Genomic DNA, 24,944 nt, shown 5'->3' with positions numbered 1-24,944 from the left:
AGGCCTTGGCTCTGAGAAGCCGTGCGAGGGCGGGGGGTGGGGGGGGGGAAACAGTGACGTAGCCCGACTCCGCCCCCTCGCCCGACCGCCGTTGCCGCCATGTTTAGTTGTTACTTCTTCACACAAGATGGCGGCTCCCAGGGAGGAGGCATGAGCGCCCTGCCGTTACCGCTCCTCCTGCCGTACAGTTGCCACTCCGGGGCCTAACTCTGGCTCTTTGGAGCGGCTCCTGTGGGAAGGAGTCATAAAGAGGGAAGCGAGGATCGGACGCTGCCTTGCGTTTGGTTTGCAGTGGAAGAACTGACCCAGGAGGAAGAGAATAGGGGGGAAGGGGGAGTTAGTCTCAAGATGGCGGCTCCCAGGGCGGCAGGCGCAGCCTGAGCAGCAGAGGCGGACTCAGGGGAGAGGTTCGAGACTTCACAAGCTGTACGGCGCGAGTCTCCGACCAGCCCCCGAGAATTCGAGTTCGTTCCACTGGCCTCCGGCGCGCCTTTGTCCTTCACGAGTGTCGAGGCTGTTTCGGGAGCGGCGGCTGCACTAAGCGCTGGGCGGGGAAGCGGGACGGTCTCAAGATGGCGGCTCCCACAATTGTGGTGTGAGCGCCGGCGGGGCTGGGACAACCGCGGCGCTTGTGGCTCCTTTCCACCCGCCCCGGAAGCCGGCCAGTGCAGGGGACTTGGGGGGTGTGGGAACCGGGCCGGGGCTCCGCCATTTCCGGCGGGGGAGGGCTACGACTGAGGAAGGGAGGAGAGAGGGACGGCTCAAGATGGCGGCTCCCAGGGCCTCCCGCCCGAGCTTGTAAGCGGGAGCGCCCGAGCGAGTTGTCAGGGCGGCGGGACTCGGCGGCCTCCGGCTTCTCGGGGCTAGGCGCTCGAAAGTTTCGGGAGGCTCTTGAAGAGACGGGGTGAGCTAGAAGAAGGGGAAGAGCCGAAGGGAAGGAGGGTAGTTAAGATGGCGGCCTCCATGGAACCGTCCACCGCTGTGTGAGGAACCGCTTCTCCGTGAGAGCTACCTTAGACGAAAGGGGGTGTGTGTGAGAGGAATTGGGGGGCTCCCTTCCCGCTTGGTGACTTTTCCCCCACCGCGGCCTTTCCCGTAACTATGGCTTCGGCCGTGTCGCCCGCCAACTCTCCAGCGGTGCTCCTGCAGCCCCGCTGGAAGCGAGTGGTGGGCTGGTCGGGTCCGGTGCCCCGGCCCCGCCACGGCCACCGAGCCGTGGCCATCAAGGAACTCATCGTGGTGTTTGGCGGCGGCAACGAGGGGATAGTGGACGAACTGCACGTGTACAACACGGGTGAGTGCAAAGCCCGCTGGGTCCTGGGATCTTTCCCTCCCTCCCTCCATCTCCTCCCTCTCCCTCGTCTTCCCTCCCTCCCCTCCTCCCCCTCTTTCCCTCCTCCCCTCCCTCCCTCCCCTCCTTTCTCTTCCCCTTCCCTCCTGCCTCCTCTCCCTCCCGTTCCTCCCTCTCCCTCCGCACTGATCTGCTCTCTCTCTTCCGAGACCCTTTGGTCGGCCCGGCTTCTGTGCCTTTTCCTGCTCTCTCCCCGTTCTTCCTCTGCCCCCCCTCCCCTGCGTTTGAGGGGTGCTTTTCATTATCCGACAGAAATCCAGTCCGGTTGGTGAGGGGGCGGGGGCGTCGCCGGCGTTGACTCGAGACAGACACCGTTACCCCGCCGGGCGGGCGGGCTGGCGGATGCGTCCCTTTGGCGCAGGCAAAGTCCCACCCCCTTCTTCCCTCCTTCTGCGCCTGCTCAGCTCTTCTTCCTCTTTGATGCTTTTTCGGGAGAAATGACAGCTTCTAGATGACGGATTAGGGGCAGAGTTGAGCCCCTGATTCCGACCTGGGGGGTTGTGTGCCCCGCTGGGTGACCGTCTCAGGGTTTGTGCACCCACAGATAGGGCGGCGTTGCTGCTGCTCCCCCTTTTGCCATTTAGTTCTGCGGTGTTTGCTCCAAATTGCTTCTTTTTTGGATCGGGGGCCCTCCGGTGTAGGAGGTGAATTCCAGTGACCCCATGGTGGGCTAGGTGGACCCTTACCTCTCCTCTTTCTGTGAGGCCGAGGTTGCCGTGCCCCCGTTCATATCTCCCCCAATCCCAGGGCGCTGTTAATTGGGAGGAACGGGATTCCTCGGGACACACAAAGCTGCGGTGCGTGCCCCTTGCCTGGCGTCCTTGCCAGGTCTTGGACTGGGCCGCAGCCTCCTGCAGCCTCTTGCCCGTGGCGGCCCCTTGGCCTGGTTTGCACACGGAGCCGTTGCCTGTGGAAGGGACGTTGGCTTACGGCGCCTCGCCTTGCTCAGAAGGAGGGGCTGGGCACTCTCCCTGAGGCCAGCGGGCCTGTGTGCGCTGTGTTCTGGGGGGGAGAGCGGGAGAGAGCCCAAGACACCCCCCCCCCCGGGAGGGGGGAAAGCAGTCTCACAGCGCACCCTGCACACCCACACGCCTGTCAGTAGTCTTTCAGGAAGTTCCCCTCTGTGGGGGGTGGGGGGGGTGCGTTGGGGTCGGTGGTGGCTGAGAGCTGTTTTCCAGCTCTGCCCCCAGGCATCACATCTAGCAGGCTCCATTTCTCCAGGTCTGTCCTTTCCCAGGGCTCTGGCAATACCAGCTCCTTGAGTCTGGGCCCCACCTCCCACCTGTGAGGGTGCTCTGGGGTTGGGAGTTGGCGCCCAAGGGAGAAAGTGGTTAGAGCAGTGAGGGCTGGGTGCTCCCCTCCCCCTCCCTTGAGGCAGAGTGCAGTTTTCTCCGCACCTTGTAGCTGGCTGCCCCTACCGAGTTGACTTTCAAAGGCTGGTGGGTTGATGGCGACCCTTTGCATTCTGGCTCTTGGCACCTGTTGCCTCCAGCGAGGCCGGGCTGGTTGGCGGTGCTCCCTGCAGGCGTAGACAGCTGCTGTGGCCGCAGTCAGCCGGGGAAGGTGAGGCTGAGGGGCAGGGCTGTTTTTAGAGAGGCCGTCGCCCTGAGCAGAACCTTCTAAACTCCTTGGACTGTCTTTATTCTCACAAGGCCCGGAGCAGGCTCCTTAACAGGGAAATACAATTTTAGAAAGTAGGACAGGGGCCTAATTACCATCAGCTCTGAAGTCCACTGCTTCCAGGGGCTTCTGCATATTCATTAGTTTATGAAAATGAATCGGGCCACTTTGGCATTAATTCATTCCCCATCTGCAAGCGTGGGTCGTGTAGTAGAGGGTAGTCCGCCTTCTGAAGGGCCGCAGCCCCGGATTCCTCCAGTTAGCAGTTTGGAAACTGCCCTTACCAACTCCTTAGGCGATTTCTCAGGAGAGTCACCAGCAGACCCAACTCCCGGGTCCTCACCAAGTGTTGCCCATTATCTGAAGGGCGCAGGAACTTGGCCGGCTTTCGCTGTGTGTCCGCGCTTCTGGTAGCTGCAGGGTTCTTGCGCTCCCTTCGGGACAGATGGGGCTTGGTGTTGCCCTCCTGCCGCCAGTGGCGGCACGGCTGCCTGGCTGCCTTTCCGCTTGCCGTCGTTTCGGTTTAAGTCAGGGCAGGGCAGATCCTTGCGCCTCTTCCTTCTTCTCTCGCCCTCTTCCTTCTGCGGGACGGGAGACCCATTCCTTGTTGTTGAGCTCGGTGGCTCCAGGGGGCGCGTTTGGGGCGCTTGTGAGCACTTTGCCGTCTTGGTTAGCTCGGTGGTCTGGGGGTGACGAGCTGGGGGCCAGCAGGTGTGTGTGAGAAAGTGTGTCCTTCCTCTTCAGCGGCGGTTACCACGGCGGCTGTGGGATACTTGATTGGCCTTTGGGAGTTCTTAGGGTAGCTACTGTCCTTGGCCTTGGGGAGTTGTATTTCAGGGTAGCAAAGCGGATTATGGAGGACCTGGTACCGAGGGAAGACTGTGACCGGTCACCACATCAGCTGCCCAAGGCTGGTCTGCGTCCGTGATTCTTTAATGTCCAGTGACTGTTAACAGCTGGAAGGAGCTTTGCAAAGCATCTAGCGGCACTTCCTTGTTTTTGCACATGAGGAAATTGGGGTATGTGAGGGGAAGTGACAGGTCTAGGGGTCACCCTGCCAGCCGGTGGTAGGGTCACGCGGGAGTGCCTGGAGTCCAGCTCTTCCTGGACATAGTTGGGCTCTCTTCTTCAGTTAACAGTCACAGGCCACCTCCTTGGAAACACCTCGCTGCTCCTCTGTCCCTGTAGCTCATTGGTCACTAAGTTGAGCTTGTCTCAGATCCGTTCCCCCTCCATTATGAGACCTCCCCTCTTCTCACTTGGCTTTTGCAGTCACTTCCTGATTGGCCCTATTAGTTTCATTTGTCAGGAAATCCTGTTCACCCTTCAAGGCCTGGCTCCAAAGTCACCTTTTCTGAGAAGCCCCCTCTGCCAAATTGCCCTGTTCTGTGCTCCCCAGACTTGACCTTGGTGCAGACTCCCCCCCCCGCCCCGGGCTGCTTTTCCCATCATGGGGGGGAGGGCGTGGCAGCCTTCCTACTACATTGGAAGCTTGAGGATGGGAGCGGTCTACTCCGTGCCTCCCCGCACTTGGTGTTGCGTCTGCCACACAGGAAGTGCCGTGTTATGACCGAGCGAACAGAAGGGCTACCGGTCGGTCGGTCTACCCAACTGTGCGGGTGCAGGTCTCTAGCGGAGGGTGCATAGAGGTTGACGGGAGCAACTACAGGTGGGTTTGGCAAGTGTGGAAAGGGGTGGGAGCGGCTGATGAAACACGGAAACTGCGGGTGTCAAGCTTGCTGAGGAGAGACAAGGTGGAGTCAGGTTTCTGACCAGCCCACGGAGGGTCCTGTGTGCAGGTGGCCTCCTCTCCTCAGACCACGCCCCCAGCTGCGAGCATTGACCGGCTGGAGCGAATGGAGAACAAGGGACCGGAGGCGGGGTCACCCGCTGGATGAGCTACAGATAACATGATTAAGGGGTACCTGAGAGCAGCCGGTGTGTTTGAGGCAGCGGCCGTGCCATCTGGAGGGCAGCACTGGGGCTGTGGCTTCATGCCACCAAGTGCCTGATGGACCGCTCTTGATGGCGGTGTAGGGCCCCTGCCCCGTGTTCTAGAACAAGACCAGCGCCTCTTAAATGAGGGGTGTCACAGGTCACTTCCAGCCTGGCCGGCCGCATCAGCGATGAGAGCGGGATAGGAAAGCAGCGGGTCGGTCCTGTTTGCCGTGTAGCTTTGTCCCAGGCCTGACCGCTGGCCCCATGGTGGCCCCGTAGCTGCGTGCATCAGCCCAGAGGGCGCTCAGGTGGGCGAGGATAGCCGATTCCTCCCTGTACGGTGGGCACCTAGCGGTCGCTTTTAAGCTGGTGACAAGGTTCTTGCCTGTGTCTGTCCGTTTTGCTCTATAACCTCAGGTAAGTCACTTCCTCTCTTGGGTTCTGTTCCTTTATCAATCGAGGGAGCTTGGCCTAGGCAGTCTCCCAGGTTTCTTTCAGCTTTTTATCCTGGTAAGTTGGATGAAACTCCGTCTCTTTCAATTTGTGCATGGGTGGTTTGCCTCGGCACAGAAAGCTGCTGCTTTTCTTGGTTTGTTTTTGCCCCAGGAATGACAGTGAGGGAGGGAGCTGGGACCTGGGGTCTGGGCGCACGCGTGTGCAGCAGGCAGTGCAGCCTCGCACCTGCACCAGGACGACGGCAGAGGGGGACAGTGGTGCTGGGCGTGCTGGAGTCCCAGTGACCCCACCGAACTGTTGAGGGGGGGAGGGGGTCAACAGCCTGTTCCAAAGCAAAGCTGGAGAGGTGGGGAGTGGGGAGCGACAGGAACGCTTTCACCTCGGGAAAGGCTGTAACTGTCCTGGGGGTTACTGGTGTGCTTTTAGATGAGGACAGGCCTTTGGGCCAATGTGTACATGAGGCCCCAGGGTGACAACAAAGGACTTGTTACCTAGTACGCAGGAAGGACGTATGCATAACCAAGTATGCATAACCAAGTACGTGCCTGTGCAGAGGCTGAGAAGCAGTCGAGCAGCCGGGCCCCCCCCCCCACCCCGAGGCCCTCCCTGTGGGACTATCCTGACCCTCATTTGGACTCCAGGGCTGCCCCTTTCATGCTCCGGTGCCTCCGTCTCAAGTCACTGACGTTTGACCAATACCGGTTTAGGGGCACCGAATCAGATTTGCATCTGGCACCCGGTTTGAGGTTTTTGGAGAAAGTGTGGCGTGCCGTTTAGGGAGAGTCCTTTAAATAATGTGTAATGAGAAGGACCCCTCAAAAAGAGGAGGATGTGTGCCCCGTGACTCTTCTGGGAGGCCCTGGCTTGGCAAGTGTCTGGGGAGCTGAACATAGGACACAAGCCTTAAGTGAGGGGAGGAGCGGGGTGCTGGATGGTTCTGGTGGTCTCCCCACCCCAGCCCCGGTTACAGGGGATGGATTCGGGGGACGCTTCTGCAGCCAGCAGAGGCTGTGGAGGCTGCCTCAGAAGCTGATGCTACTGCCACCGCTTCTGGATTTCAAGAATGTTCTAGATTGGTGTGGGTGTGGCATGAGGGGAGGGGTGGTATAGAACATCACCTAGGAAACGCCAGCCGAGATGGAGTCTTGCCCCCCTCCCTGGCTCTCCTCAGCCAGCGGACTGGACTTCCTTGATTGGCCACCCTCGCCTGCTCGCCTCCTGCCACTGGCACCTGCAGGGAGGGAGGGCACTGGCTGGTCACAGTCACTCTGTGAACCACTTGGAGGTGTGGCCCCCGTGCCCCCAGGAAGAGGTGCATGGGGCCACCGAGAGGGTATCTTGGGTGTTAGACCTTTCTTTCCAATGATCCACTGAGCAGTTGGGGAAGGAAGTCAGGGCCCACGTTCCCAGAAGCTAATGAATTAGTGACTTCCCGCTTATTAAGACGACCTTGATGAGAAGCCAGGTGGTTGCAGGCTGTCGCAAGGTGGCTTCTGAGGCAAGGGACTTAAAAGATGGCTCGGATGGGGTGCTGGGACTGGATACTGAAATGAGAAGGCCCCACACCCTGGGACAAGGAGGCGCTGTCTTGGCTCCTCCTTTGTCAGGCCACGTTTCGTGGGCTGCTGGATTTGGGGAGTGGGAGGAGTGGGGGCTCTGGTTCTTAGGAGTCCCCAAGGTATTCTGACTTCTTCCGCTTCCTTTTGTTCCCCCAGCGACTAACCAGTGGTTCATCCCAGCCGTGAGAGGGGACATCCCCCCTGGGTGTGCCGCGTATGGCTTCGTGTGTGACGGCACTCGCCTGCTGGTGTTTGGTGGGATGGTGGAGTATGGGAAATACAGCAATGACCTCTACGAGCTCCAGGTAACGGCCCCCAGCGTGCTCCCCGTGTGGGGGTAGGGGTGGGGAGGCTGCCCAGGAGGCCTCCCATGGTCCCGTGCCTCCCTCACCCCTACCAGGCCCTCCCTCCACAACAAATGGCCCAGGCCCCGATTGTGGCCAGCTCGTTCCTGATTAAATCCCCGAGTCTTGATTTTGCAGGCAAGCCGGTGGGAATGGAAGAGACTCAAAGCAAAGACGCCCAAAAATGGACCCCCTCCGTGTCCTCGGCTCGGGCACAGCTTCTCCCTCGTGGGCAACAAGTGCTACCTGTTTGGGGGTCTGGCCAACGATAGCGAGGACCCCAAGAACAACATTCCGAGGTGAGGCCTCGCCCTCTCCGTGTGCAAGCCCGTGAGGGTGGGTGTGCTTCGCCACATGCCAGCCAATGGCACCGTGCCGGGTTCCTTCCTTCTGTGATGTGAGAGGGTGACGCTAGATGCCCTCGAAGGAGTTTCTGGCTCCGAGGTCTCTAACCAGGAGGAGGTGGCATGGCAGGAGGGCTGGGCCCGGGGGTCAGCAACCCACCTTGCCTTGGGCCGGTCTCTGCTCCTCAGGCCACCTTGGGGCTGGCGCTCTCCTTCCTAGCCCTTGCTACCTGCAGACTTAGTGGTGGTATTTTCCAAGGCTGGTGGCTGAGTGCCTTCGTGAAGTCTGAAGGTAGTCCCAAGCCAGCACCCCTCTTCCCCTGGGGGCCCATGTACAGTGCCCGGCTTTGTGTGCGAGGCAGCCTGCCGCTCCCCTCGGACTCACACTTATCCTTGGGAGCTTCTGGCAGCCCCTCCTCCAGGCTGAGGGTAGAGGAACTTGGAGTTCAGCGTAGATTTGGCCCCCTCTGTCTCCCAGGGAGTCTGCCGTTCACCCCTAGAAGCTGCCGAGGCCTCTGGTGCGTGGAGTCAGCGCTTGCCAGAACTGACCTTTCTTCTCCAGGTACCTGAATGACTTATACATCCTGGAATTGCGGCCGGGCTCCGGAGTGGTGGCCTGGGACATCCCCATCACTTACGGCGTTCTGCCTCCACCCCGGGAGTCCCACACTGCTGTGGTCTATACTGAGAAAGACAACAAGAAGTCCAAGCTGGTGATCTACGGAGGGATGAGCGGCTGCAGGCTGGGGGACCTTTGGACCTTGGATATCGGTAAGACATGGCTACGGCTGTTCCGGGAGCCTCGGAGCAAAGTTAGCAGACTGGGCTGGGCCACCGGCATAGGGTGGTGAGACGGGCTGACGGCCCAGGGAGCGAGTGTGCTGCTCTGCCCCTCATCCTCTTGGCCGGGGGGCGGGGGGCCCCCGTGTGCGTCAGTCACCTTTGCCCCGAGCTTGTGGCACTGCTCTTAAGAAAGAGCGAGGCTCGGTTGGCTGAGTTGGTCTGCCGTCCTACAGGAGGATAAGGGGAGAGAAGCAAAGATCTTCCTAGGATGGAATTAATCTAGATGAGGTAGTGTTCGTCCGTGGTAGACTCTAACAGGAGTGGCATGCCCTGGTGTGTCACGGTCGGGTGGGATGTTGAGAGACCATAAGACCTCGAGGGGCTCCTTGGGCGGGTAAGCAGGGCGGGTGTGAGGACTGGTAGGAAGCAGCTTGGGTGTTCGACCTGAAGGCAGGCTGAGGGAGAAGCTGGCCGGTGGCACCCGTCCGGTAGGTCAGCACCGGCACTCAGAGGAAACCGTTGATCGCGAGTGAGATTCCTGGCACCTGGCCTGTGGACGGTGGGGTGGGGGCCGGTGCGCTAGCGGAGGGTGGGGCGTGGAGTGCAGGGCCTGTGGGGGACGCGCCCCAGCCCCGAGGGACGCAGCTGCCTCCTAGCAGGTGCTCAGGAAGCGTGGGAGGGGCGCAGCCGCCAGGATGGTGAACGCGGCTTGGGAAATGCTGGCATCTGCCGGCCAGAGGGCCTGTCGCAGGCTGGAGGGAGCGCAGGCCCGGAATTCTTACACTGCGCGCAGGCACCCATCTTCCAGAGCCTTCCCTACTTCTGGGCAGCGTCCTCTGGGTCGGAGGGCCCGTGTCTGGCAAGGCGTAGGTGACCCTCCTCCCTCCCTTGCTCTGCACAGAGACTCTGACGTGGAACAAGCCCAGTCTCAGCGGGGTGGCGCCTCTTCCCCGGAGTCTTCACTCAGCCACGACCATAGGAAACAAGTGAGTAGCGGCCACGGCTCTTGTCTTCCCGGCCCGCCCCCACCCCCACGGGGCTCTCGGTTTTGTTCCTGCAATTCCTAAGGCCTGCCGAGGCCCCTTTCCGGCTGGGCTGGCCTTCCGCAGCCCTGTCTTTACATTCCGGCCCTGGGAGACCGAGACAGACTCGGGGTAGAGGGGTGCAGACTGTCCTAGATACTCTCCACGAGCAGCCGGGTGTCTTTGTCAATGCCACGGTCCCAAAGCGAATATGAGAATGATGGGGACTGAGGTGAGCTTTAGATGAGCTCGAGTAACGGCTCCACGTGGTGGAGGTGACGCAGGTCTTGTGAGGGCTGAGCCACCAAGAAGGACAGGGTGGCATCGAGAGCTTTCATGCGCCCTGGGGGCCTCTCCCGGGGAGAGCTGGAGGACCAAGCGTGTTTAGAACTTTCTGGATGGAAGAGGTGGCCTCTAGCTCGGCACCTCCTCTACAACCCTCTCCTACTCTTCCCTCCTTCGTCCCAGAATGTACGTGTTTGGTGGCTGGGTGCCTCTCGTCATGGATGACGTCAAAGTGGCCACACACGAGAAGGAGTGGAAGTGTACCAACACACTGGCTTGTCTCAACCTGGGTATGGCCTCCTCGGGCTCGGAGTAGCCTGCGGAGGGCTGCGGGAGGCTGGCCCTCCTCGGTCCCGAGAGCTGTGTGGGGTGTGCTTCTAAGGCCCGTGCCCCTCGAGTCCACGAGAGGCAGCCACTGGTGCGAGCACTCTGAGGGCGCTCCCTGCTTTCATTCTTGAGTAGGCTCTTTTCCTACACGTGGCCCGCCGTCGAAAGCACGGACGCTTAACCGTGCGCAGCCTCCCTCCCGCCTCCTATCCTGCAGAGGCAGCCGCGCTGGTGGCTTCTCCTCCCCACTGCAGGGACTTTTCTACATGTCCAAGCGTCGTCTGTAGGTTCCTTTATAAACAAACACGACGGCAGCCTGCTCTCGGCGCCGCGCCACGCCTGGCTTTTCGCTTTACTCTGTCTCGGAGACCGTCCCGTCCCATCCCCGCACGGCGAGCGGCCTCATTCTTTTGAATTGCTATCGAGGTGTTGAAACTTGCACAGACGCTACTCCGTGAGTATCCTTGCACTGTCCTCACCTCCGTGCAAGTGTATTTGAAGGGTAAAAGCCTAGAGGTAGGATCACTGTCGAAGGATGTCGCCAAGCCATCCTGCACAGAGGCTGTGCCCGCGTAAATGCCCCCGGCAGTGCTGGCGCGGCGACCGTCAAACAGCTCTTCGCCAAGTTCAATAGGTGATTGACTCTCCCCACGGGCCGGCCCCCCAGCACCCCTGGCTCACCTTGAACCCCGGCTACCACAGGCACGGGAATCAAATTGCCAGGCACCTTATGGTTTAAGTTTGCATTTCGCTTATTTTGAGCGAGGGTATGTATTTTCCCCTAGATCCTCCTGTCGCCTTTTCCGTAACTTGCGTTCCTCTTTGCCTGTCTCTTTTCTACATAGGCTCTTGTGTTGTTTGATGTGCGAGAAGTGAGACCTTCTGGCTGTGCGTTTCAAATAGTTTCCCCAGTTTGTGGTTTATAATTACATCTTTTACGGTCTTTTTGCCGTACCGAGTTATCTTTCGTTCGTTCGTTTGTTTGTTTTTAATTTAGTACTCTTTAATGACTTCCTGGTTTGGATTCCCCATCCCTGACAGCGAAAGGCCAGAGGGCCACTGGGGGTTGTGGGTTCGCTTGCCGTCCTCACTGACCTCCAACCCCACCGTCCCCAGATACCATGGCCTGGGAGACCATCCTGATGGACACGCTGGAGGACAATATTCCCCGGGCCCGAGCCGGCCACTGTGCCGTAGCCATCAACACCCGCCTGTACATTTGGAGTGGGCGCGACGGCTACCGAAAGGCCTGGAACAACCAGGTCTGCTGCAAGGACCTGTGGTACCTGGAGACAGGTGAGGCGGCTGCACGGGGGCCTGCGGGCCTGCCGCGGCGCAGCGGAGCCACAGCGCGGGGCCTCCCGGCACGACCCCTTCTCACCGGCCGTGCCCTCTTGCAGAAAAGCCACCACCCCCGGCCCGGGTACAGCTGGTACGAGCCAACACCAATTCCCTGGAGGTGAGCTGGGGGGCCGTGGCGACAGCCGACAGTTACCTTCTGCAGCTCCAGAAATATGACATTCCCGCCACGGCCGCTACTGCCGCCTCCCCCACGCCCAATCCGGTCCCGTCTGTGCCCGCCAACCCTCCCAAGAGCCCCGCCCCGGCAGCAGCCGCACCTGCCGTGCAGCCGCTGACCCAGGTAGGCATCACGCTCCTGCCCCAGGCTGCTGCCGCGCCCCCGACCACCACCGCCATCCAGGTCTTGCCGACGGTACCCGGCAGCTCAATCTCCGTGCCCACGGCGGCCAGGACTCAAGGTGAGCGGGGCCTCGGACTTCAGAGGGTAGGGGCTACTCGCCGGGAGGCCGTGTGCCCGAGAGGGCCGCTGAAGATAGCACACCTGGCCGTTGGTGGCACTGGCTTGTGGCCGAGCATTGGGGCCGGGAGAAAGCTCGGGCCCGCTTGCGGGGACAGTGGCTGAGGGTGTCTGGAAGGACCGGATGTGAAGCGCCAGCAGGTCCCAGAAGCAGTTTGCGTTCGCACCGGGTGCGACGGAGGCCCGGGCCTCTGCTGATGGCCACCTCCTTCCCTCGCCAGGCGTCCCCGCTGTTCTCAAAGTCACCGGTCCTCAGGCCACGACAGGAACCCCGCTGGTCACCATGCGACCTGCCAGCCAGGCTGGGAAAGCCCCCGTCACCGTGACCTCCCTTCCTGCAGGCGTGCGAATGGTTGTGCCGACGCAGAGTGCCCAGGGCACGGTGAGGAGCTGGTGGGTGGGGTGGGATTTCCTGGTGGTTGGTGGCACCCAGCCTTAGTGCCGTTCAGCCTGGGCTTTTCTGGGCCAGGAATGTACCGGTGAGGCAAATTGTTCTCACGAGTTAATAAGTTGATGCCTCGGAAGGACTTCCCTGCTGTCTGAATCTGATTCAGACGAGGGCATCTTAAACGTGAACTTCCTTGTTTGGAAGCCTGCAGGGAGGACCTAGGCACCTGGGGTTTGACCCAGGGCCAGGAGGAGAGAGCTGTGTCTAATTCTGTGGTCTTTAGAAAGTATCTAGAGCTTCTGGCAAAATCTGTTGCTGGGCCACCGTACCCAGTCAGCAGCAGGGGCCAAGGTGGGGCCGACAGGTGCTGCTGAGAGGGACGCCGGGCGGGATGGAGGCTCTCCGGGCAGGGCCGGGCCTCTCGATGGGTTCTGCTGAAGCGTCTGGAGTAGGGGGCGAGGCAGCCTCGGTCCTGGTGCCGAGTGTGGGCTCATGCCCCCTGTGCCCACCGCAGGTGATTGGCAGCAGCCCGCAGATGAGCGGCATGGCCGCGCTGGCAGCTGCAGCTGCCGCCACCCAGAAGATCCCACCCTCGTCAGCGCCCACGGTGCTGAGTGTCCCAGCAGGCACGACCATCGTCAAAACCGTGGCTGTGACGCCAGGCACCACCACCCTCCCGGCTACTGTAAAGGTGGCCTCCTCGCCGGTCATGGTGAGCATTCCTTGTGCTGGGTTCTGAGCCGGGGCAGCCTCGGGGCCGGGGGCTTCTGAGCGCCGTGTTAAGACAGCAGTCACTCCCTCCGGGCTTTGGACCTGCCCTCGTGGGGCCACCGGCCCATAATTGCCGCTTGCCACGGGCTCTGGAATGAGTGGGTACTTTTCGGGACGTGGCAGCCTGAGGCTGGCCACGCTCTCCGTCGGTGCGGGAAAGGCAAAGCCCGGCAAGCTGCTTCGGGCCCCTCTGGGTGGAAGCTGGGCCTCTCCGCCCTGCCCCACTCACGGCTCGTCGCCACCCCTTCAAGGTGAGCAACCCGGCCACTCGGATGCTGAAGACTGCGGCCGCCCAGGTGGGGACGTCTGTCTCCTCTGCTGCCAACACATCCACCCGCCCCATCATCACGGTGCATAAGTCGGGAACTGTGACAGTGGCCCAGCAAGCCCAGGTGGTGACCACAGTGGTGGGTGGAGTCACCAAGACCATCACCCTGGTGAAGAGCCCCATCTCTGTCCCAGGAGGCAGTGCTCTGGTGAGTGACGGGTGCCACCCGGCTGCATGGGGCCGTGACCGGCCTGTGGCGCTACCCCGGGCCTGGGCCCGGGTCAGGAGAGGCCGGACCCAAGCCGTGCTCGTAATTGGTTTCCGGATCACTCCTTGCTCCGTCCTTTGTTTCAGATTTCCAACCTGGGCAAGGTGATGTCAGTGGTTCAGACCAAACCGGTTCAGACTTCAGCGGTCACAGGCCAGGCATCTACAGGCCCGGTGACTCAGATCATCCAGGTGAGCTTGTGGGACCCAGACTCTGACACTCACGAGGGGGCTCCGGGCCACAGGAAGGAGTTGTGTCCCCTCCTGGAGAAGATCCCTCGAGCACGTGTGGTGCAGAAAGTCCTGCTGCTTGGTGCGGTCGCTCTCAGTCTTCAGAACATCCCCTAAGCGGCTCGGGCCACCGGTGGAGAGTAGCCGGAGCAGACTTTCTGCCACAGTTTGCATCGTGGTAGTCGGTGGTGTCCGTTCACCTTGTTCTCCTCCGGCTGTTTTCCTTTTCGAGACGTACTTTTTGTTTGGCCTTTTTTTCTGAAATTTAAGTAAGCTTTGTGCCCAGCACACGAGCACAGAGCCCAGCGCCGGGTTTGAACGCTCAACCCTGAGGTCAAGACCTGAGCTGAGATCAAGGGTCGGATCCTTAGTCGGCTGAGCCGCTCTTTGCATCTAGACGTTGTTGTCGTCGGCGTTGTTGTTGAGTAGGCTTCCACGTGTTTTTCTGTCGCAGACCAAAGGGCCCCTGCCGGCCGGGACCATCCTGAAGCTGGTAACCTCCGCGGACGGCAAGCCCACCACCATCATCACTACCACGCAGGCCAGCGGGGCCGGGACTAAGCCCACCATCCTGGGCATCAGCAGCGTGTCCCCGAGCACCACCAAGCCGGGCACGACCACCATCATCAAGACCATCCCCATGTCGGCCATCATCACGCAGGCCGGCGCCACAGGTAGGGGCCTCCGCGGTGCGCGGCGGACGCCAGACGGGCAGACGGGGGCTGGGCTGCGGCGTGCTTTTGCTTTTGTTCTGCTTTTTCTCTCTCCTCTCTCTCCTTGCCTCTTGTCGCACGTTCATAGGGAGGTGGCGGGGCTGCGGCTGTACCTGGCACTCTGTTTGCAGTGAGGGGCAGTGGGAGGGACTGCTTGGAAGAGGGCCCGAGGGAAGTGGGGAATGGGCGCCAGAGAAGAGGAGCTCCAGAGGCCAAGCCGCCCTTCTCCCGTCCAGGTGTGACCAGCAGTCCGGGCATCAAGTCCCCCATCACCATTATCACCACCAAGGTGATGACTTCAGGAACCGGAGCGCCTGCCAAAATCATCACAGCTGTCCCTAAAATCGCCACTGGCCACGGGCAGCAAGGAGTGACCCAGGTGAGGCGTGCCGGGCCCTCCCCTCACCCCGGTGTCCAGGCCAGGACCCCAGCAGGCCACACGTGTCCTGAGGGGCCTGGGAGGGGGGCAGCCCAGGCTCTAGGCAAGCTGAGAGTGACACGGGTGATTTCCTCTGGCATTCCAGGTGGTGCTAAAGGGGGCCCCCGGACAGCCGGGCACCATCCTCCGCACCGTGCCCATGGGGGGTGTCCGCCTGGTCACCCCCGTCACCGTCTCTGCCGTCAAGCCAGCAGTCACCACGTTGGTTGTGAAGGGCACCACAGGTGTGTAGCCTGTAGGCTGGGCCCGCTTCCCCACAGGAGGGCTGGCGGGGGGCGCCGGCGCCCTCTCCCAGCCCCCCCCCCTTCCCTTGGGGTGTGCCGGAGGAGAGCTGCCGGAAGGGAGGAGGCGCGGCCACCGGCCTTACCGCCCCCTTCCTGCCCTTAGGCGTCACGACCCTGGGCACAGTGACAGGCACCGTCTCCACCAGCCTTGCCGGAGCTGGGGGCCACAGTACCAGCGCCTCCCTGGCCACGCCCATCACCACGTTGGGCACCATCGCCACCCTCTCGAGCCAAGTGATCAACCCCACCGCCATCACCGTGTCGGCTGCGCAGACCACTCTGACGGCGGCCGGCGGGCTCACCACCCCCACCATCACCATGCAGGTAGGGCGGCCGGAGAGCACGGCGCTGAGGGGTGTGGGGGGGGGGCACACGTCTGTGACCCCAGGCGGGCATGTCTGAGCCCCAGCTCAAGGCTTCTGGGCTTTGTCTTGGGGCCCTGTGCCACGTCCTCTTTTCCTCTCCCGCGTTGCACCCGGGGCCCGCGTCCCTGTCGCGCCATGTGATTCTCAGTCACTGTCTAACCGTCCGTCGTATTGAGACCTCAGACGCGAGGCCTTTCCAGTGGTTGAACACTGGGCTGTTCGACTCGCGATCTAGAGCACGTGACAGATCCCCTTCACGTGCACATGGCACTTTTCTTCCCTTCGTCCGTCTTCAGCTGAGTCCGTAGAAGCGGCAAAGCCTCTGTTGCTGGCCTTTGTGTGGTGCTGGGTTAGCGGGGTTCCCTCCCTGACCCCACAGCTGCTCCCCAGTGCCTGTGGCCTTTGAGGTGGGGACCGTGTCTCTTCCCCGGTCCCTGAGCAAGCCAGCGTCTGGGGGTCAGAGGGCAAGCGGGTTCTGGATTGACCAAGGAGGCTGTCCCTTTAGGAGCCGACGTGGTCCCGGCAGCACGGGTGGCGCTACAGGATGGTGGGAGGGACGGGCAGACGGGAAGTTCCCGAGCTGACTTCCCATCTGGCGTCTCCCGCAGCCTGTCTCCCAGCCTACCCAGGTGACGCTCATCACGGCGCCCAGTGGAGTCGAGGCCCAGCCCGTGCATGACCTCCCTGTGTCCATTCTGGCCTCGCCCACCACAGAACAGCCCACGGCCACGGTCACCATCGCCGATTCAGGCCAGGGTGAGGTGCAGCCGGGCACCGTGACTTTGGTCTGCTCCAACCCGCCCTGCGAGACCCACGAGACGGGCACCACCAACACAGCCACCACCACCGTCGTGGCTAACCTCGGGGGGCAGCCGCAGCCCACCCAAGTGCAGTTCGTCTGTGACAGACAGGAGGCGGCTGCTTCTCTCGTGGCCTCGACGGTGGGGCAGCAGAACGGCAGCGTGGTTCGCGTCTGCTCCAACCCACCGTGCGAGACCCACGAGACGGGCACCACCCATACGGCCACCACCGCCACGTCCAACATGGCTGGGCAGCACGGCTGCTCCAACCCCCCGTGCGAGACCCACGAGACCGGCACCACCAGCACCGCCACCACCGCTGTGTCGAGCATCGGCGCCGGCCAGCAGCGAGACCTCCGCCGTGCCTGCGTGGCCGGCACCGCTCCTGCCGTGGTCCGGGTCGGCATGGCCGCCGGGGTGTCGGAGGGAGCCCAGGGCTCCGTCAAGGCCTCGTGCCAAACCCGCCAGACCGGCGTGACCGGTACCGCCATGACTGTGCTGGCCACCGGGGCCCCATGCTCGGCCGGCCCGCTCCTTGGGCCGGCCCTGGCGGTGGAGGCCGGCGGCCGCGGCGCCACCTTCGTGCAGCTGGCCGCTGTGAGTGGCCAGGTCAGACCCAGCGGCCCCGTGGCCGGCTTGAGTCAGCTGGCGTCCATGGGGCGCCAGCCGGAGGCTCATCACACCCACACGACCAACACCCCCACCACGGTCCGCTCCGCCATGGGTGCCGGAGAGCCCGGCGAGGCACGGGGGACCCCCACACCCGCGTACAAGAGCTCGGCCAGTGGCGCCGTGACTGTGACGGCCCTGGAGGCGCTGCTGTGCCCCTCGGCCACCGCGAGCCAAGTCTGCTCCGACCCGCCGTGCGAGACCCATGACACGGGCACCACCCACACCGCCACTACCTCGAATGCCGGCAGCGCCCAGCGGGTCTGCTCCAACCCACCCTGCGAGACCCATGAGACGGGCACCACCCACACGCCCACCACGGCCACGTCCAACGGGGGTGCGGGCCAGCCTGAGGGCGGGCAGCAGCCCCCCGCCGGCCGCCCCTGCGAGACACACCAGACCACGTCCACCGGTACCACCATGTCGGTCGGTGTGGGCGCCTTGCTCCCCGTGGAGTCCGGCTTGGAGGTGGCGGCGCCTCCCTCCATCGCCCCCCAGGCTGCTGCTTCGTTGCTGGCTCCTTTCCCGACGCAGAGGGTGTGCTCCAACCCCCCTTGTGAGACGCATGAGACGGGCACCACACACACGGCCACCACCGTCACCTCGAACATGAGCTCAAACCAAGGTGAGCGAAGGCCGCCAGCCCGGCGTTAGTCGTCTCCCCGAGCCCGGGGCTCGGGGGCTGAGGGAGGTGGAAACCGAGAGGTCCCCTTAGCCACGGGCCAGTACTTAGATTTCTTGGGGCTCGGTTTCCCAGCAGAGGGTAGAGTTCTCCAGGTGACAGTGTCCCCCGGGGGCAAAGCCAGGTAGAGGTTCTCGGGCTCCTGCTGACCTGCCTCCCCACCCCCACAGGCCCCTACTGGCCTAGTGCTTGTCACCCTTCTCTCTGCTTGCCCCCCTCCTCTGCAGATCCCCCACCAGCCGCCAGTGACCAGGGAGACGTGGAGAGCACCCAGGGCGACAGCGTGAACATCACCAGCTCCAGTGCCGTTACGACAACCGTGTCCTCCACACTGACGAGGGCTGTGACCACTGTGACACAGTCCACCCCGGTCCCGGGCCCCTCGGTACCGGTAAGAGCCCCGGGAGGATCCCCTCGTACCTCCTCTCTGCTGCACACGGCACCCGTGGCCTGTACCATTCCCGAGTTGGACACCAGGTGTCGCTCTTGCACCGAGCACGCTGCCGTTCCTCGGCCCTCTTGCTGACCATAAAAGGGCCGCCTGGGGCACCCAGGCCTAGCGTCTTGCAGACGCTTCTGTTTCCTCCGCGTTTCCCACGGCTTGTCATTTGGCAGTAACCTGTAAGAGGGACACAGCGGGAGCCTGGGTGCCCCTTTGGCTAGACCAGGAAGCGTCTCTGAGGATGGGTGAAGATCAGCCAGCAGGTCCCAAGGGTCTCTCTCTTCATGCTGCATTCGCTCTCTCTCAGTCACCTGCTGCCCCTCCCCGTTGAATGGGGTTTTGCTGGCCCACGGAGAGTGAAAGTCGAGGCCTACAGGGAAGGATGAAGGCTGCCTGCTTCTGGCCGCTCCCTCCTCCCCGCTGACGGGGGCTTCTCTCCCTTTCTAGAAGATCTCATCAATGACTGAGGCTACCCCAGGGGCTCTGACCACCGAAGTCCCCATCCCAGCCACGATAACAGTGACCATAGCCAACACAGAAACTTCTGACATGCCCTTCTCTGCTGTTGACATCCTGCAGCCCCCAGAGGAACTCCAGGCCTCGCCAGGGCCCCGCCAGCAGCTTCCGCCACGGCAGCTCCTGCAACCCGCCTCCACGCCCCTGATGGGGGAGTCCGCCGAGGTCCTGTCAGCCTCCCAGACCCCTGAGCTCCAAGCCGCCGTGGATCTGAGCGGTACAGGGGACCCGTCTTCGGGCCAGGAGCCCGCCAGCTCCGCCGTGGTGGCCACTGTGGTGGTCCAGCCGCCCCCGCCTACGCAGTCTGAAGTAGACCAGCTGTCGCTTCCTCAAGAGCTGATGGCCGAGGCCCAGGCAGGCACCACCACCCTCATGGTGACGGGGCTCACCCCCGAGGAGCTGGCGGTCACCGCTGCCGCTGAAGCAGCCGCCCAGGCTGCAGCCACCGAGGAGGCCCAGGCCCTGGCCATCCAGGCGGTGCTCCAGGCTGCGCAGCAGGCCGTCATGGGTAGGTGCTGGGTGGGGGGGCAGCTCGCCACTCTGTCTTTGTCGAGGCCATACGGGAGACCCAAGGGGGAGATGGGGCCCTCTAGCGGAGCAAAGACACGGGGTTCTGGAGCTTCCCTGCTGACAGCTCTGGCCGGATGGCCGCAGTGATGGGCGGCCTGAGGAGAGGTGGCTCAGTCCACAGCAGGCGGCCTGAGTCAGATGTGACGGCGGCGGGGTGGGGGACCAGTGCGGCGTCTCGGCCGGGCCGGGCACGGCACCCAAAAAGTTAGGCAGGGTCCCTTGGGCCGGGGAGGGCCCGGAAACAAGGTCTGCAGGCCTGCGGCCGGCGACAGATTGCCCTGGCCGGCGCTCCTCTTGAGTAGCGTCTCTCCCCCCCCCACCCCCACCCCCACCCCCCGCCCCCCCGGAGCAGGCACCGGGGAGCCCATGGACACGTCTGAGGCGGCGGCGGCCGTGACGCAGGCCGAGCTGGGCCACCTGTCCGCCGAGGGCCAGGAGGGCCAGGCCACCACCATCCCCATCGTGCTGACGCAGCAGGAGCTGGCCGCTCTGGTGCAGCAACAGCAGCAGCTGCAGGAGGCACAGGCCCAGCAGCACCACCACCTGCCCACCGAGGCCCTGGCGCCTGCTGACAGCCTCAACGACCCGGCCATCGAGAGCAACTGCCTCAACGAGCTGGCCGCCGCCGTCCCCAACACCGTGGCCCTGCTGCCCTCCACAGCCACTGAGAGTAAGCGGGGCCGGCCAGCCGACGCGTGTGGTGTGGCCCGAGGGCAGCCCCTCCCCCCCCCCCCCCCGTGGCAGCCGGGTGTCTGGGGCCGTGCCCGCTGACGTCTTCTTTCCTCGCAGGCCTGGCTCCGTCCAACACGTTTGTGGCCCCCCAGCCGGTCGTGGTAGCCAGCCCTGCCAAACTACAGGCCGCGGCGACCCTGACTGAAGTGGCCAATGGCATCGAGTCCCTGGGCGTGGTGAGTCTTGTACGACGGGGCTTCGGGGGGTGCTGCCTTTGCGCCCCAGAGGCTGAGGGTGTGAGCCCTCCTTCTCCTCTTCCAGAAGCCAGACTTACCGCCCCCGCCCAGCAAAGCCCCTGTGAAGAAGGAGAACCAGTGGTTCGACGTGGGCGTCATTAAGGGTACCAACGTAATGGTGACACACTATTTCCTCCCACCAGACGATGCCGTCCCGTCCGACGTAAGTTTTCCTGGGAGCCGATGCCCTTGGCGGGGTGGATCCTGGCCGTGAGGCAGGTATCCAGGCTCGTGGGAACCTCGGAAGCTTCCCAGGGGTGCCTGTCTCGGGGCCGGCCCTGAACACAGCCAGGCGTAGAGCCTTCTCCACGCGCTTTTCTTGCGCCTCTCGAAGCAGCAGAGGAGCGCAGGCTTGGCCCCCTCCCGCCGCTGCCAGCCCTTTCCCCGTCTCCCTCTCCCACATGGGTCCACATCTTCCCCGGGACAGGACGCTGCTCTGCTGGCCCCAGAGCCCCACCCCAGAACTGCGGGCTCGGCGGCGGGGTTTACGTGCCTCTCTTCTCTCTCTCCCTGCTCTCCCGGCCTCTTGTGCCAGGATGACTCGGGCGCCGTCCCCGACTACAGCCAGCTGAAGAAACAGGAGCTGCAGCCGGGCACGGCCTACAAGTTCCGTGTTGCTGGGGTCAACGCCTGCGGCCGGGGGCCCTTCAGCGAGATCTCTGCTTTCAAGACGTGTCTGCCCGGCTTCCCGGGGGCTCCCTGTGCCATTAAAATCAGCAAAGTGAGTCTCGCCGTGGGGCGGGCCTATCCCCAGCTCGTCCCCCGCCTGCCCGCGGCAGGGCGGGCTCAACCTCAGTCCACACACGGGGTTCTCCCTTCTGTGCTGGGCCACGTGGGGGTGACTCAGCAGGGGCCCCAGGACATGGACTGTCTGCCGGTCATGGAGTGCAGCTTCTGGTCCTGGCTGTCACCGGTTGCTGGAGTGACGGGGGCAGATTCCTTCCGGCTCCCCGTCGTCCTCCTGCTCCCTGACACGGCAGCTCGTGTTCGGTGTGGGTCTGTTACGTGCTGCGTTCCCCGTGGCTCGTTCGGAGGTCTGGGACCTGATGAGGAAACTGAGGCACCCAGAGGCTAAGTGCCAAGTCACACGTTAGGTGGCAGAGCAGGTGGACGAAGGCTGTGTCTTCAGTCCCCGCTCGTTTTATTTTGTTGTTACGCCGGGCCGCCTTCCAGGTTGGGGCAGGCGAGGCCACGTCCTCCCAGCTCCTCGCGTCTGCTGTGTCTACCGTGAGACGGGTCCGTTGTGTCAGGAAGAGGGGCGGAGTCTGAGTGGTGGGTTCTGGAAGCTGTGACGCGTTCTCGCTCCTCTGTCCCTGGGCGGGCAGACGGAGATCGAGGTATAAAGGCCAAAGAAGGCATGGCTTGACCTCTGCCCCCTTGCTTCTAGAGTCCAGATGGTGCTCACCTCACCTGGGAGCCGCCGTCCGTGACGTCCGGCAAGATCATCGAGTACTCGGTGTACCTGGCCATCCAGAGCTCGCAGGCCGGTGGCGAGCCCAAGAGCTCTGCCCCGGCCCAGCTGGCCTTCATGCGGGTGTACTGCGGGCCCAGCCCCTCCTGCTTGGTGCAGTCGTCCAGCCTCTCCAACGCCCACATTGACTATACCACCAAGCCTGCCATCATCTTCCGCATCGCCGCCCGCAACGAGAAGGGCTACGGCCCTGCCACCCAAGTCAGGTGGCTGCAAGGTGGGTGTCGTCCGTCAGGCTCCTTGGCCGAGCCTCGGGTGGGGTGGGCTGACCTGGCCCCAAGCGGGACTTTGGAGCTTTGTTATAGACTCAAGGGAGGTGGCCTCGGGTGCTAGGGAGGAGTTGGAGGGCGCAGGAGGGGCACCTTGCCTCCTCTGTGGGCTCGGGGAATGCTGTCCAGGGTTGTTTGAGGCGAGATAGGGACAGCAAGAACTTGAAGTGGGAGGCACAGGGTGAGGCCCGAGCCCAGGCGGCAGGGGGGTGGGGGGGAGCGGAGGCCCCAGGATGCCCTGTCAGGTTTTGTGCCAGTTCCCGTGAGGCTGATGACGGGAGGACAGGGAGGGCCTCGGAGCCTGAGCCCGGGGGCGACCGCGGGAGGCGGCACACGAAGGCCGAGTGGCCGGCTGCCGACTCGGGCCGACGGGCTCCGGAGCTTGCGGGTGGGGGCCACGCTGTCCCCACGGTGGCCCTCTCGGCCTGTGTGCCGCCATGTGGCTGAAGCCGTCCTGCCTGCCCGCCTCGCTGAGCTGCTTACCGTGCTGTCTTTCCCTTCAGAAACCAGTAAAGACAGCTCCGGCGCCAAGCCAGCCAGCAAGCGGCCCATGTCCTCTCCGGAAATGTAAGCAGAATGCCCCTTTCGGGAACCTTCTAAGGCTGGGGGTTGGAAGGCTGGGGGCTCAACCACTGGGAAGAAGGAGCAGTGGCGATAGTATGGCTCTTCTCTTCCCTAGAAGGATTGGAGAGTGCTAACTGGGTATGAACTCCTACCAGGCCCCGACCACAGAGGTTCGAGTCCCTCCCGCGGTTTCCCAGCACTGCCGGGACCCTTGCTGATAGTGTCTTTCCTCTTTCTTTTCTTCTTCCAAGGAAATCCGCTCCAAAGAAATCTAAGGCAGATGGTCAGTGAGAGGCAGCTCCCTGCTCCTGGATTCTTCGCCAGACCCCCCCTCTGCTTCAGGAACGCCACCTGCCAGGGCCCACCCACCCCACCCTCCCGGCGCTCAAACTTCACCCTCAGGAGCCACTGGCCGCCACTCATTCTCTCTCCCTTTCTGTTTTTAAAATAATCTCAAGAAAGCACATTTTATCATTGCCGCGGGTGGGAGCAGAACCCAGATCTGGAAGAGCAGCGAGCACGTCCGGTGGCAGTGAGCCCCCGACCCCAGCCACGCCAGGGCCCTCGACGGGCGCTACACAGAGACTTTGGACAAAGAAGACAGAACGGAGAGCGTGCCTCTTGCAGCTTCTCCCCTTGGTTCTCGGGAGGGGGGGCGGCCCGGGGCGGAGGGGGTGCGGCAAGGAAGCGGAAGGAAGCCGGCCCCAGCCCCTCCCCTGGCCCGAGAAGACCGGCGGCCGCCCTCGCACCACATGTCCCATCTGCTTCCGTTTTACCTGTTCCCTTTGCATCTCCGCCACCTGGCGGCCCGTGCTTGAGCTTTGTCCAGCCCCGTCAGCCTGGCGATTTCTCAGCGGCCTTCGTACTCCGACCCTCTCCCCTTCCCTCTTCTTTCCTGGGTAGAGAGCTAGAACGCAAGAAGAAAGAGAAAGGAAGGGGGAAGAACCGGCCCCTGGTGGTGGCCTGAGCAGTGTTCTGTGCAAATCTCCTGACTCCCGGCGGGGCGGAGGGCAGCCCCCAGCGAGCCCGGCTTTGGCCCCTGGGTCGGGGTAGGGGCCGCACCACCAACTGCTGCATTTGTTGTATTTTTTTTTTTTTTAAGTTGGAATTGATGAAGTTAACATTTTTATTGTAATTTTAGCCTTAGTGTGTGGGGTTTTGTCCCTTTTTCATTGTTGTTAGTTGTGTACAGAACGTGTATCTTTTTCTTTTTTTTTTTTTTTTTTAACTTTTACTTTTTTCTCTTTGGCTAAGCCTTGGCAGGGATCTTTCTGGAAGAAAAGCTGGGGGCAGCCCAGGCAGGAGAGGTGTGGACTCTCCCCTGTAGGCGTGATGTTTGCCGCCTGGCCCGATTTCCTCTTGCTGGCCCCTGCCGTCTGCCCCTTTGCCCCTTTGCCCGTCCCCAGGCCTCTGGGACAAGGGAGGAGGGAGCTGGCGAAGCTCACTCCCCTCAGGCGATTGCTCCACACTTCTAGGACTGAGCTTGACAGTTGCCGGAGGAGGAGCAGGTCCTGGCCCGCCCCCCCCCTGCCCTCCGCCCCCGGGCCCCCTCCCTGGCATGACCGGCTCGGCTGTCTGCCGCCCTCAGCCGCCAAGCTTCCCGCAGCGGCCGTCTCCACGCAGAGTGGTGTCCAGAGCGGTGGGGTCGGGGGACGGAGGGGAGCTCAGTCTCCGAGGCGGCCCGGGAGGGCACGTGTGCGGCATCACTGGGAGGGAGCCGGGGGAAGAGGCGGGCTATCAGCACCAGCCAGCAGTTGTATACATTTGCAGGGCCGTGGCCGTCCTCCCAGGGCCAAACCCAGGTGGCCCGGGGCTCTGCCCAGTGTGGCTGGCGGTCCGGCTCTCTGCCCCACACCCAGGCTTCAGGCTCGCGAGCAGGCTGTGAGGGACAAGTTCGAGCGAGCAGCCAGTCTCTCCGGACCCCCCCCCCTCCCCATCTCCGCCCTGGAGACGCAGCCGCGGTGAGGGGCCTGGCCTGTGCATGGCCCTGCCGCTGGCCCGCACCTTCTGGGGCCTCTGGTTCGTTGTATTATAGTAGATTTCGCTGTGGAAAATGTCACGTTTAGTCCGTCACCTTGGAGCCCACTCGCCTGGTCCTGTCGTTTTCCCTGTCCCCTCTCCTGAGCGCCCTTGGATTTCTCTTGTTTCTGAGAACAGTACACCCGTTCATCTATTGTAGAGTAACCCCTGTGACTCAATATTACCATAGTGCGATGTCGTTTTGTGCTATTTTGAACAATTAAAAGACTTTTTTTGAAATAAGCACCTTCTGTTTTACTGTGTCTGGGCTCATGGGACTTCGAGGCCAGGGGTGTGACCCTCCCCCAGGGCTGCCCACCCCACCTGGGCGCCTCTCCATCCAAGACTGCTTCCCAAGTTTGAAGGGTCTGCCAAGGCCCCTGGCCCTTGGGACTGAGCT

At 62.8% G+C, this 24,944-nt stretch overlaps 1 protein-coding gene across 6 annotated transcripts; it reads left to right on the top strand.

The window, feature by feature from the left end:
- Nucleotides 1-16: 16 nt before the first annotated feature.
- Nucleotides 17-24,787, top strand: HCFC1 (host cell factor C1). 6 transcript variants are annotated; one of them, XM_047847420.1, is made up of 27 exons: nucleotides 17-1,294; nucleotides 7,081-7,229; nucleotides 7,407-7,567; nucleotides 8,175-8,383; nucleotides 9,297-9,381; nucleotides 9,886-9,992; nucleotides 11,146-11,325; nucleotides 11,430-11,488; nucleotides 11,696-11,789; nucleotides 12,070-12,230; nucleotides 12,751-12,948; nucleotides 13,259-13,483; nucleotides 13,630-13,734; nucleotides 14,228-14,447; nucleotides 14,723-14,865; nucleotides 15,011-15,149; nucleotides 15,313-15,533; nucleotides 16,183-17,668; nucleotides 17,953-18,116; nucleotides 18,747-19,191; nucleotides 19,603-19,923; nucleotides 20,043-20,161; nucleotides 20,247-20,384; nucleotides 20,757-20,942; nucleotides 21,609-21,909; nucleotides 22,465-22,528; nucleotides 22,777-24,787. In XM_047847420.1, exons 1-27 carry the CDS (start codon nucleotides 1,102-1,104, stop codon nucleotides 22,814-22,816), a joined length of 5,913 nt encoding a protein of 1,970 aa, XP_047703376.1. In that variant the 5' UTR covers nucleotides 17-1,101; the 3' UTR covers nucleotides 22,817-24,787. The 6 variants fall into 6 exon arrangements, with proteins under 6 accessions (XP_047703376.1, XP_047703375.1, XP_047703374.1 ...); XM_047847419.1 differs by having other exon boundaries at nucleotides 11,430-11,789; nucleotides 19,606-19,923; XM_047847418.1 differs by having other exon boundaries at nucleotides 11,430-11,789.
- Nucleotides 24,788-24,944: the final 157 nt, after the last annotated feature.

This window comes from Prionailurus viverrinus, unplaced genomic scaffold (assembly GCF_022837055.1).
Source record: "Prionailurus viverrinus isolate Anna unplaced genomic scaffold, UM_Priviv_1.0 scaffold_49, whole genome shotgun sequence".
NCBI classification, from domain to species: Eukaryota; Metazoa; Chordata; class Mammalia; order Carnivora; family Felidae; genus Prionailurus; species Prionailurus viverrinus.
The sequence above is the reverse complement of the archived record's forward strand: the minus strand, read 5'-3'. Positions and strand labels throughout refer to the sequence as shown.

Bases quoted from the DNA above. Each gene is read 5' to 3' on its own strand.
- HCFC1 (XM_047847417.1), top strand. From the start codon at position 1,102: ATGGCTTCGGCCGTGTCGCCCGCCAACTCTCCAGCGGTGCTCCTGCAG. The intron at 14,448-14,722 runs GTAGGGGCCTCC...TCTCCCGTCCAG, and splicing joins CACGCAGGCCGGCGCCACAG to GTGTGACCAGCAGTCCGGGC. The intron at 20,943-21,608 runs GTGAGTCTCGCC...CCTTGCTTCTAG, and splicing joins GTGCCATTAAAATCAGCAAA to AGTCCAGATGGTGCTCACCT.